Source organism: Nyctereutes procyonoides, unplaced genomic scaffold (assembly GCF_905146905.1).
Source record: "Nyctereutes procyonoides isolate TBG_1078 unplaced genomic scaffold, NYPRO_anot_genome, whole genome shotgun sequence".
Classification (NCBI taxonomy): Eukaryota; Metazoa; Chordata; class Mammalia; order Carnivora; family Canidae; genus Nyctereutes; species Nyctereutes procyonoides.
In genome coordinates, this window is record NW_026575135.1 from 23,028,400 (window position 1) to 23,040,564 (window position 12,165).

General features: G+C 46.3%; 1 protein-coding gene across 1 annotated transcript; it reads left to right on the plus strand.

Moving 5' to 3' along the window:
* The first annotated feature begins 1,458 nt into the window (after window positions 1-1,458).
* CCL21 (C-C motif chemokine ligand 21) lies at window positions 1,459-2,621 on the plus strand. Its single transcript, XM_055301879.1, has 4 exons — window positions 1,459-1,613; window positions 1,706-1,826; window positions 1,915-2,097; window positions 2,185-2,621. The coding sequence occupies exons 1-4, from the start codon at window positions 1,547-1,549 to the stop codon at window positions 2,225-2,227; spliced, it is 414 nt and encodes a 137-aa protein (XP_055157854.1). The 5' UTR covers window positions 1,459-1,546; the 3' UTR covers window positions 2,228-2,621.
* Window positions 2,622-12,165: the final 9,544 nt, after the last annotated feature.

Consider the following 12,165-nt stretch of genomic DNA (forward strand, 5'->3'; position numbering starts at 1 on the left):
GGTTTAGCGCCGCCTTCAGCCCAGGGCCTGATCCTGGAGACCCAAGATCGAGTCCCACATCGGGCTCCCTGCATGGAGCCTGCTTCCCCTCTGCCTGTGTCTCTCTCTCTCTCATGAATAAATAAATAAATAATCTTTTAAAAAAAATAAATAAGAAACATAATGATGGTTGCCAGGGGTTGGGGGCAGGGGGAGAATGGGGAGATGTTGGTCAAAGGGTACAAACTTTCAGTTATAAGATTAGTAAGTTCTAAGGGTTGAATGTACAGCATGGTCACTGTAGTTAATAATACTATATTATACACTTGAAATTTGTTAAGAAAGTATATCTTAAACATCCTCATCACATGGGCAGCCCGGATGGCTCAGTGGTTTACCGCCGCCTTCAGCCCAGGGCGTGATCCTGGAGACCTGGGATCGAGTCCCTGTCAGGCTCCCTGCATGGAGCCTGCTTCTCCCTCTGCCTGTCTCTGCCTCTCTCTGTGTGTGTCTCTCTTGAATAAATAAATAAAATCCTTTTTTAAAAAAATTATCATCACAAAAAAAGAAAAAGGTCACTCCATAAAGTAACAGAGGTATTAACTTGATTGTGGTAATTATTTCACAATGTATACCTATATGAAATCATCATGTTGTGATGCTTTAAATACATGCAATAAAGCTGGGGGAAAAAAAACAAGGGGAAATCATCATGGCCTTGGATTTGGCAATGATTTCTTAAATATGACACGAAAAACACAGAAAAATAGATAAATTACACTTCATCAAAATTTTAAAATCTTTGGGGCAGCCTGGGTGGCTTAGTTGGTTAAGTCTCTGCCTTTGGCTCAGGTTATAATCCTTGGGTCCTGGGATGGAGCCCCATGTCAGGCTCTCTGCTCCACCAGGAATCTGCTTCTTCCTCCCCCTCTGCCTCTCTCTCTCTCTCTCTCTCAAATAAATAAATAAATCTTAAAAAAAAGTTTTAAATTCTGTGTATCAAATGACACTATCAAGAGAGTAAACCCCACAGAATGGGAGGAAATATTTCCAAATCATATACCTGATAAGGATCAATTATCCAGATTGTAGACAGAACTCTTACAATCCAATAATAAGATGTGCATTTTAGGAACAGTCAGCCTGCTGGAAGGATGGGGGGAGTGTGGAACCGGGAACGCAGTGAAGAGGCAATCTTCCTGGGGAACATTCTGAGGGAGAGGTGAAGCCTGCACCAAGACAGTAGCCAAAGGTAGAAAGAGGACCTGACAGATTCAACTGATATTGAGGAGATAGACCCAAGCAGCTGGGACCCCGATGAGCCGTGTGAAGTTTTTGTTTCCGCATACTAGTGAGGCTGGGTGCCAGGACAGGATCTGCCTTTCAGGAAGGAAAAGGAGGGAGATCCCTATTCTTGCCTGGACAGAGTGACTGGGGGTGGAGGAAGTGAAAGTGTCCATCTGCATAAATAGGCAACAGACCAGTCCTAGCGGACATACAGACCCCCAACTTGCAGCTGTCCACCTCGCCCACCGCTCTGGCTTCACACTACCCCTCTGCCACAGCCATGGCTCCATCACTGGCTCTGAGCTTCCTTGTCCTGGTTCTGGCCTCCTGCATCCCCTGGACCCAAGGTATCAAGGAGGGAGTTGCCTAGGATGGGGACTCGGGGAGGCCTGGGTGGGAGCCTACAAGTAGCCTGGCTCCCTGTAAACTCCCACTGCAGGCAGTGATGGAGGGGCACAGGACTGTTGCCTCAAGTACAGCCTAAGGAAGATTCCAGCCCAGGTTGTCCGCAGCTACCGGAAGCAGGAGCCAAGCTTGGGCTGCCCAATCCAGGCTATCCTGTGAGTGAGTGCAAGAAAGTGGGTGCAGCTGAGTGGGGAGGGCATGGTGGGCAAGACTAGGACCGGCTTGCTAATGCCCAACCCCCAGGTTCTCCCCTCGGAAGCGCTCTCAACCAGAGCTGTGTGCAGACCCTAAGGAGACCTGGGTGCGGCAGCTGATGCAGCGTCTGGACAAGCCACCAGCCCCAAGGAAACAAGGCCAGAGCTGTAAAAAGGACAAGGGGGCTCCCAAGTCTGGCAAGAAGGGAAAGGGCTCCAAAGGCTGTAAAAGGTGAGGAAGCTAAGGGGAGGTGGGGGGTGTTGGTGAATGGGAGCCTCAGTCAGCCCCTCAAACCCCTCCACTCTTCTGCCCTCCTAGGACTGAACAGCCACAGACCCCAAAAGGGTCCGTAGCTGAGTGACCAGCTTGGAGCCCAGGAGGCCCCTACCAGCCTCATCTGGGCTTGCAGCCCCAATCCAAGGAGCAAGAAGTGGGCTAGGAGAAAGGGTAGACACAGGGGCCCCAGAGTAGTCACCTCATGCTGGCCTTGCCTCACCCCTTCTCCTGCTTCAACTATCCCTTCTGTATTCCCAGCCCTACCCTGCATGGCTGAGTTGCCCATACCAGGCCAGGCCCAGAAAGGCAGAGGAGGGAGAGTTTCCCAGGAAGTGTGAGAGGAGGCAGCAGGACTGTCCCCTCTGAGGAAAGGTCACCCAGGACCCTGGACCTGACCCTGCTCCCACTGCACCCCACTGCTTCCATGTAAATATGATTTATACCTAACAATAAAAACCTGTTCCAGCCTCCCACCCAAACATCTGTTCCTGTGTGTTTGTGTCTGTGGGGAGGCCCATGTCACTACAGGGTGGGCTCACACACTCTGAGGTGCCAACCAACAGCTAAATCTGGCAAATTCTATTTTCCCACCTACCCTAAGAGTTTCTTTGCCTCCCAGGTATGCTGGCAGTAGAAGGGACCTGGGCTGCCCCTGAAGAATCCCTGGTCCCTGAAGAATCCCTGTCAATGAGAGATGACACATCCCCAAAGGCTCTGCGGGCCTCTGAGACCCTGAAGAGAGCCCCTTCTTGATTCTGTCCAGCATTCTCTCATTCCAGGAGTGACCTCCAGATCTTTTCCTAGCTCTACTTGCAATTAACTGCCTCTACTTTCTCTGGGACTTTCTGAGGGTGAACTCCCAAGACCTTTTTTGAAAGGGTCCCCAGAAGGGAGACTAGAACCTGGGCCTGCCTCTAACATAGGCAAACACAAGTTCTACTGAAACTTACCCTACTGCACAGTCCCAACCCTGGCATCCCTTCAGAGCCCTCCTCCCTTCCCAAATATCCAAGAGGATTCCCTTCTGCCCTAATCAGTGAAGCTGGGTCCCTCCTTGTCTAACAGGGCTGTGTGCTGCTCTATTCCTATCTGGGCTTCCTGATTCCCTCAGCTCCCTTCAAACTGGGAAAGCCTCTTCCCCTTCCCTTCTTTTCTCCCTTCAATACTTTAGCCCCTTTCCCCTCAGGAGACCAAGCCCCTTTAGCCTCTGGTGGGTATTTAGAACCCCAGAATTCAGATGTAAATCAATGTCCTCTCCATGAAGACTCCTGCTTGGCTCTCCTCTAGGTCTTTCCTCCCCAGAGCAGAGATACTCTTATTCCCTCCTTCACCCCTATTTAGGGAGAGGGATGACAGTGGGAGAGCGGTGGGGGGGTGGGGGGGCATTTGAGAAAGAAGGAAATAGATCCTGGGTGGGGCAAGAAGCTACAGGGGATTGCCCCACCACTTCTTCCTTCTGAAGGAGCCTGAGCACACCACCACATCAGGTACTACTTATCATAAAAGTACTTGCTGTCTGCTCCTCCTGGAACCAGTGAAAACAGGGGCTCCCCCTACCTATCCTTGTGCAGCAAGCGTGATCTTAGTCTGTAAACTCAGATGTGCAAGAATTACTGCATTTTAAAATGTTCTTTCAATGCCCTTAATCCCATTCCGAACCTCTGCACTTGGTGCTATTAAGGAATTCAACATCAGACAGTCTTAAGATCCCACCTACCAAGGGCTGTGCAAAAGGTCAGAGAAACACCAAAGCCCAGAGGAGGCTTCTTACCTGCCCCCCACACCATCCCATCACTGGACATCAGTCTCACCAGTGAATGCTAAGGCCCCTATAGTAAGTACTAGTAGGTATGACTACTCTTCAGATGCCGGACTCTCAAACTCAGCTCTGTGCCATATTTGAGACATGGAAATTTTGCTATGAGAACCTCTGGGCTTGAGCCTGGCTTTCCCAGACATCCCCAGGGCCATGTACTCGGTGCTGTTATTTGCTTCATCACAGCCAGGAATTATAGCCCACTGCTGGACCTACACACCAAACCTCTCCTAGTCATAAAGACCACTCTTCAAAATCCTTCCTCTCCCCAGCCCCTCCAGAGCATAACCTCTTCCCCAGTTTGCTTTAGACTTTTACAAAGGCAGAAGGGCCTTGGACATCAGAATGCCTCTATTCTCAGCCCTGCCAAAACGCTTGCTCCAGAGAGAAAGGAAACACGTAGGCTCAGATCATGATCCCAGTGTCCTGGGATGGAGTTCATCAGGCTCCCTGCTCAGGAGAGAGTATATTTTTTCCTCTGCCCCTCCCCCACCTCATGTACATTCTCTCTCAAAAAAATAAATAAAATCTTAAAAAAGAAATAAACACATACATTTGTTTTTACTTCTTCCTGAGCCCCAACTAAAACTACAGTAAATGTTTTTGGTGTGTGTATGTGTTGTAAAGGCCCAAATAGGAGAGATAAAAGTAATTTTTCAAAGGCTGCTGTTTAGACAAGGAAATATTTCCATAAAAACAGATACAAAACATACAATAAAATTATAAATTTGGAGAACTGCAATGTCTCACTCATGCATATGTAAAAATAAATATTTGAGTACTAGTATACCAGTGTTCAACAGGAAGACAATTAATGGCTTCTCCTAGAAATGTAAAAGAAAAGAAGAAAACAAATTCAAAAGACCAATCATGGGATCCCTGGTGGCGCAGCGGTTTAGTGCCTGCCTTTGGCCCAGGGCGCGATCCTGGAGACCCAGGATTGAATCCCACGTCGGGCTCCCGGTGCATGGAGCCTGCTTCTCCCTCTGCCTATGTCTCTGCCTCTCTCTCTCTCTCTCTCTCTCTCTCTCTCTCTCTCTCTCTGTGACTATCATAAATAAATAAAAATTTAAAAAAAGACCAATCATCCCCCAAATTTACAAAATCATCATCCCCCCCAAACATGAAAACTCACTTTAATCTCTGAAATCCAGAGTTTTCCTTTAACACTAAAGCACTAAAACATTTCATTGCTTTAAAACTGAGTCAGTACTATCTGCTAAGAATAAGTCATCCTCAGGGCCATCCAGAAAATTACTAACATCATGCTTTAAAATGATTTTGCCATTATCTCTTCTGTGAAATAACACATACAGACATACTTATGAAATGGTGGGCCAGCTGCTTCTTGTCTGTTGTCTCAGAATCTGAAGCCTCCTGCTTTCCCTGCGCCCCCCTTCCTTGTAAACCATTTAAGTACCCTTTGATACAAATGTAAGGGATGGACATGGCTAGTAAGATCTCCCAGAATTACAGCTAATAAAAACAGCTTAACAACCACAGTCATATAAACCTAATTCCTAACTGAGCAATCAGATTTCTTAACACACACACACATGCACTTCCCACTTGGGCCACACTTTGAAGTAGCCACTACTTCATTCTTTACTCATCAATACAGCCTTTAGAGGGACATGATCACCAATGACAGGTTCTTTCTTTTGATTTGTTCCTTTTAAAAATTAAAAATGGAACAATATGGAGCTAACAGCACAGCACCACTGATACACTTGGCATCTTCTGCTTTGCATTATGGCACAGGAAGTTCAGAGAGAGGGATTGGACCTATACCTGCTACCTTTGAAGCTCAAAATCAATTTGTTTCCTAGTTTTAATCATTTACCTGTGAAAATGTCTTCAGCTTCACTGGCCTCTCTTGTGAAGTTTTCTTTCCCACCTCCAGGCACTAATTTTCCTTGTTCTTGGGGACAAAATGATGCTATGTTGTTTTGTTAAAATCATCAATGCTTCTGTCCTTCGGCATCAGTCTCGACCAATGAATTGTCATTTTTATAAATGCTGAAGTTGACAAGCCTCTTTTTCTAACACCTACATTTGTACTTCTACTGGTGTCTACAGCTCCCCTAAAGAGAATGTGTTAGCTATACCAAGAAGCAGAAAACTTTTGTTTTCTTCAAAACATCCTTTTCTCAGTTGGTGGCAAACTAAAACATCCCAGGCAAACTCTGCTGCCTTGCCCTTAAAGACTTTTGCTTTAAAGCTATGGATTGTGGTAATAATAAATTTCAACCTACTATTTTTTTTAAGATTTTATTTATTCATGAGAGACACAGAGAGAGAGAGAGGCAGAGACACTGGCAGAGGGAGAAGCAGGCTCCATGCAGGAAGCCTGATGTGGGACTCGATCCCAGGTCCCTAGGATCACACTCCAGGCTGCAGGCTCCACTTTTGATCACACACACACACACACACACACACACACACACACACACACACACACACACACACACACACACGAGCAGCCAGAGCCAATTTCGGTTCAGAATCCCAGTCTCCACCATCACCACCACCACGTGAAACTCAACTCGGCTATAATCGCTTCATTGCCCCGTCCCGCCACCAGGAGGCAGCATCGTCGCCGCGGTCCCGGGTCCGCTAAAGGGCCAACCGCCCGCTTGTGGGTTTAATTTTCTGTCCTCATTTCCTTCATCTTTCTGGGATCAATTTTCTTAAGTTATTTTTATTATTTGTCCTCAAATGTGTCTCACGATAGGCCCGAGGCCTAGCGTTTTCCTGTGTCCACTGACAAGTAGGACAAACTCCTTTTCTGCTCGTGTCCACGTTAAAGCCCTTCATCCTCTGGCGCCCGGCACAATTAGGCTCTCAGTTAAACCCCCGCGGAATAAAGAAGCCTTTTTTCTTGGAGTTGGCACCGTACTCATGCGGTGTAAGGAATCCATCGGGTGCAGGCTATTCCGTGAAGGAAGTGCCAGAGGTGATGTGAGGTTCCTTTAGCCTTCCAGGCAAACGTTACGTTAAGCCTTCGACGTGGGTGCCTCGGGCTCGGGGTACGTCGGAGCCGGAGCCTTCGCCCGCCCACGCAGCTCCGCCGGCCGGCCGCGTACCTGGCGGGGTCCGGACCTGAGTGGGGGGGATTTGGAGGGAGTGCTGTTGTGCTAAGCCTGGGGTAACGGCCCCCCGAGGAACTCCCGAGACCCACGCGGGCCCCAGTCCTCGGGGGTGCGGCCCCACCTACGCCCGAGTCTCCCCTTGGCGCGTCCGGCTCGCTCCCCCGACCCGAGGCGGACTAGGACGCTCAGGCTCGCGGCCCGCGGGTGCCTAGAGCCGGCAGAGCACCAGAAGCCGTCCCAGGCCCAGGGACTTTGGGCCCGACGCCCTCCCCGGCTTCTCTGAGGGGCCCGCCGCGTCAGGGTCTCCACCCGCCCCTGCTAGAGCTCCCCCACCTCCCCCACCTCCCCGACCCCGGCCACCAGAGCTCCCCCTCACGCCTCCACCAGAGCCCCGCCCTACTCGAGAGCCTCGCTTCCCGGCCTGGGGCGCCCTCTGCAGGCCTGAGAGGGGTGGACACGTAGCCACACACATAACATACACACCCACAGCTCCAGGGCACACACACACACACACACACCACAGCTCCAGGAACACAGCTTGGGATACACACAATCATCCATTCAACAAACACTAAGCACCTAATAGAGGTTCTCTCCCCCTCGGTCATTCACTCCCCTGGACTCTCACCCCTACCAAGGACTTGGTTGACTTCCCAGGCCCAGCTTCTAGCTCCTCTGCCCCAGTGGCCCCAGTGCTCACCATCTAAGATCTGACTCCTGGGGCATGGATTCTGGTCAGACCAGGAAGTGTGAAGACTATTTGGGCTCCTTGGAGGAGTGTGGGTCTAGGCTGGAATGAGCTGGCCTGGGCTGTAAGGAGATTTGTCCAGGGCTCGCACTGAACCGGGAACACCACAAAGATGACTTGGCTGGGAAGATAGTGAACTAGTGAAATGTAGCCCACTTAGGGTTCTGTGTGTGTGATCAGAAACTATTTTAAACCCAGCTTCTTGGCATCCAATTCCCCACTTCCACCTCCATTGGATCATCTAAACCAAAACCTAGGGAGTGGGTGCTTTAAGCCTTCCACCCACGGGCCCTGTTTCCTTTCCCTTTTACCCCATGATACTGGGTACCATCATAACACCCTGAAAGCCCCCCTCCTTCCCTGATTTGTCTTCATATCCCTGATCTGTCAATGTTGGGGCATATCAGGACTTGGAATATGAATCTCTTCTACCTATACTCACTCCCCTGGATATCTCAGTGTGTTATGGCCTTAAATACCATTCATATGCTCCCAAATTGTATATTTAGCTAAAATCTCTCCCCTGAATTTCAGACTCATATTACCAGCTGCCTACTTAACATCTCCACTTATAGGTCCAAATGCAGCTTCATCTTAACAAGTCAAAAGAGGCCCCTGATCTTCCCACAAACCCACTCCTCTGCAGTCATTCACATCTTGATAAGTCCAATCCATCCATCACATTGCTCAAGCCAAAAATATAGCAGTATTCTTGCCTCTTCTTTCTCTCACATCCTATGCTGAAGCAAAGCCCATGACTTTACCTTCAAAATATTTCCAGAATCTAACCACTTCTCACCAACTCTCAGTAACATCATGTCCCCCTCAATTATTGCAGGAGCCTCTGATCTGGTCTTCCTGCTTCCCTTCTTGCATTACTTTGGTCCATTCTTCATCCAACAGCCAGAGGAGCCTTTAAAACAAGTCAGACCATGTCACACCTCTGTTGACCCTCCAATAGTTCCCCATCTCACTCACAGTAAAACATAAACCCTGTGATGGCCTACAAAGCCTTATACCAACTGGCTGTTCTTATCGGACTGTATCTCCTACCACTCTATTCTTTGCTCACTTCCCTCACAAACACTGGCCTCCTTTCTATTCCTCAAACACACTCTCCCCTCAAAATCTTCCACACTTGTTATTTTCTTTACCTGGCACATTTTCCCCAGATCTCTACATGGCTCTCTCCCTCACCTTCTTCACATAAGCTTTCTGCCCAAATATTGTCAGTAAAGTTTTCCCTGACTGTCCTCCCCTATGGTCCCTATACCTCTGGCCTTCTTTATTTTCTTTAGAGCACTTCCTGTCATCTGAAATACTATATATTTTCCTTGTTTGCTTATTGCCTGTCTTCTTCATTAGAATAAGAACTCTGCAAGAGGAGAAATGTCTGTTTTGTTTATTGCAATATCCCAGTGCCAAGAACAGTGTCTGGAACATAGGGGGCCTTCAGTAAATATTTATTGAATGAATGTGTTACAAATCCCTTGTTTATTCTTATTTCTTATTTCACTCTTTGCTGCTGATTCTCAGGATCTTTCCCAAAAGGCATTCCAGGCAGACAGTATTAAAATTTAATTGAAACTTCTATGCCAGCTCTACATTATATTCTTGTATCATTCAGGATCTTGGTAGGAAACAAATGGCATGCCCAAAAAGGTTTAATGAGAAAAAACATAAAGGAATCATTTACAAAGATGAGGACAGAGTTGTTACAGGCAGGCACTGTAAGCAAATTAGTATACCTCCAAATCTCAGGCCATTTCTCCTTCTCAACAATGTTGACATTTAATGTACTACCTGAAATTCTACCCACTGAAAGGACTTCCCTTCACCACCGTCTTTCAGGGCCAGCATACCTTAGAGACCATCTAAAATTCAAGACCATGCATTTACTCCCTCTGTTAACTGTAGAAAACTTCTCCATGAAGGCAGAAGTGTGATCAGAAGAAATAATACAAGTAGGAATCTGAGCCACTTAAGGCTTAATTTCATATGTACAACAACCATTTAACAATGGAATGCTAAAAATAATAATAATAAATATAAATAAAATTTTAAAAAATCAATGGAATGCTGTTGTGCACACCCAACTATATGATTTGCTGTAGGTAACACTCTTAGGCCACATTGTCACTGGGTGAACTAGAGTCTGAGTTTTAGACCAGGGCCCAGTGACAAATTAGGAGCCACTTTTTTTTTTTTTTAAGATTTTATTTATTTGACAGACAGAGAGCACAAACAGGCAGAAAGGCAGAGGGAGAGGGAGAAGCAGGCTTCCCATTGAGCGAGGAGCCTAATGCAGGTCTTGATCCTAAGACCCTGGGAGCACGATCTGAGTCTAAGGCAGATGCTTAACTGTCTGAGCCACCAGGCAGGCACCCAGGAGCTGCTTTTCAAATAGAAAATAATTATTAGCAGAAGAGGTGCGGCCTTACTCTAACACCCTAGGGGTCTTTGCTGTAATTCTCCTGTTAAGGTTCCTATGGCACCCTTTTCTGCCAGAGAAAACCTGAAGTTCATTGGATTTATGAGCCATAAAGCCCAAGGAGCAGGGCAACTTTCCTGGAAACTAGACTTCCTTGCTCTAGGCCTTATTCAAAACCATAGCTTTCCATCATATCCAATAAATATTTTGCAGCAGTACACCTAAATATGGTATATGCTGTCTCTAAAATTCAAACCTCCTTTTAAGTACTGTCTCTTTCTTCATGGCAAAGGTGCAAAATGCCAAAGACCACTATTTTTCAGCTTCTTTCCACTCTCAGTGGCCTAGAAATTCCACCTATGTGGCAGGCTCCTGAATTTTTGTAGGATTTCTTTCTCTCCTTCTGACATATATAGGTCTTAATAAAGCATTTAGGGCGATTGCTTTTTTTTTTTTCCTTCAAATTTTTATTTAAATTCTAGTTAGTTTTTTTTAAATATTTTATTTATTTATTCATGAGAGTCACAGAGAGAGACAGAAACATAGGCAGAGGGAGAAGCAGGCTCCCTGCATGGAGCCTGATGTAGGACTCAATCCCAGGACCCCAGGATCACAACCTGAGCCAAAAGCAGACTCTCAACCACTAAGCCACCAGGCATCCTTAAATTCTAGTTAGTTAACATATAGTGTAATGCCGGTTTTAGGAGAGTGATTACTATTTCTTACATACCAGAGGCAGTAAGAATAATGTCATCAGTTGATATTCTCTGGGATGTTAAGATTATCTTTTGACAAAGAGCAGGAACATTGATAGATCCCTGCAGTAAGACAGTGACAGTGTATTCCTGTCATTCCAATTGAAAAGAAACTGATTTCTGGGGTGCTTGGGTACCTCATCTGACTCTTGATTTTGGCTTAGGTCATGATCTCAGAGTCATGAAAGAAAGCACCAAACTAAAAAAAATAATAATAATAAATAAATAAATAAATAAATAAATAAATAAATAAATAAATAGAAAGCACCAAACTGGGTTCCACGCTTTCCCTGGATCCTGCTTGAGATTCTCTCTCTCTCTCTCTCTCTCTCCCTGCCCCCCACCCCCGTGTGCTCACTCTCTCTCTCTGAAAGAAAGAAAGAAAGAAGAAAGGGAGGGAGGAAAGAGGGAAAGAAACTGATTTCAATGGTCTTTAACTGACTAGTATAGAAAAAAAGCATGTGCTAGATTATTACCTGTAATATGCTGTGCCAAAGGTTATGACATCTCTTAAGTCCTTGAAGGTGCCCTAATCTATGCAATTTCTCTAGGAATGTAGCATTACTTTTACATTTCCTATTGTAGCAGGAAATGTGGTAGGGTAAGCACAGTTCAAAGGACTTCCACTTGGCCCTTCCTAATTTTCCTTACTCCACAGTCAAAGAACCAATGTGGAGATTTGGATAATGACTAAGTATACCTATTCCCACTATACATTCTGAACCAAGAGAAATAATCAGTGAACAAGTATTACAGACTCACTGTGAGATGGATCTGGATCAAGATCCTTCTGTCACTTGACCTCTATAAGCTCTGACTGGTGGACCACAGTGGGATTTTTGGGTCCCCAAGACTAGTATTAACATGAGACAGTATCTAATAACACTCCAAAGATCTGACTATGTCATGTTCCAACATTCAGACTTACCCTAGCAAATGGCTACAGATCTCTGCAGAGAAGGCTTAGAATAGAGATTCTCAAATTTTAGCATACATCAGAATCACAAGAAAGGCTTGTTAAAGTACAGATTGCTGGACCATTTGCAGAGTTTCTGATCCAGTGATGTTGGGGCAGAGCCCAATAATTTGCATTTCTGGCAACTTCTTTGGTGATGCAGATGCTGTTGGAGATGCACTAGGAGAACCACTAACTAGGAAAAAGATTTCTAGAATCTACCTAT

Coding starts and splice junctions, on each gene's coding strand:
- CCL21 (XM_055301879.1), top strand. CDS start 1,547: ATGGCTCCATCACTGGCTCTGAGCTTCCTTGTCCTGGTTCTGGCCTCC. Junction 1,827..1,914: donor TGCCCAATCCAGGCTATCCT/GTGAGTGAGTGC, acceptor CCCAACCCCCAG/GTTCTCCCCTCGGAAGCGCT. Junction 2,098..2,184: donor GGCTCCAAAGGCTGTAAAAG/GTGAGGAAGCTA, acceptor CTGCCCTCCTAG/GACTGAACAGCCACAGACCC.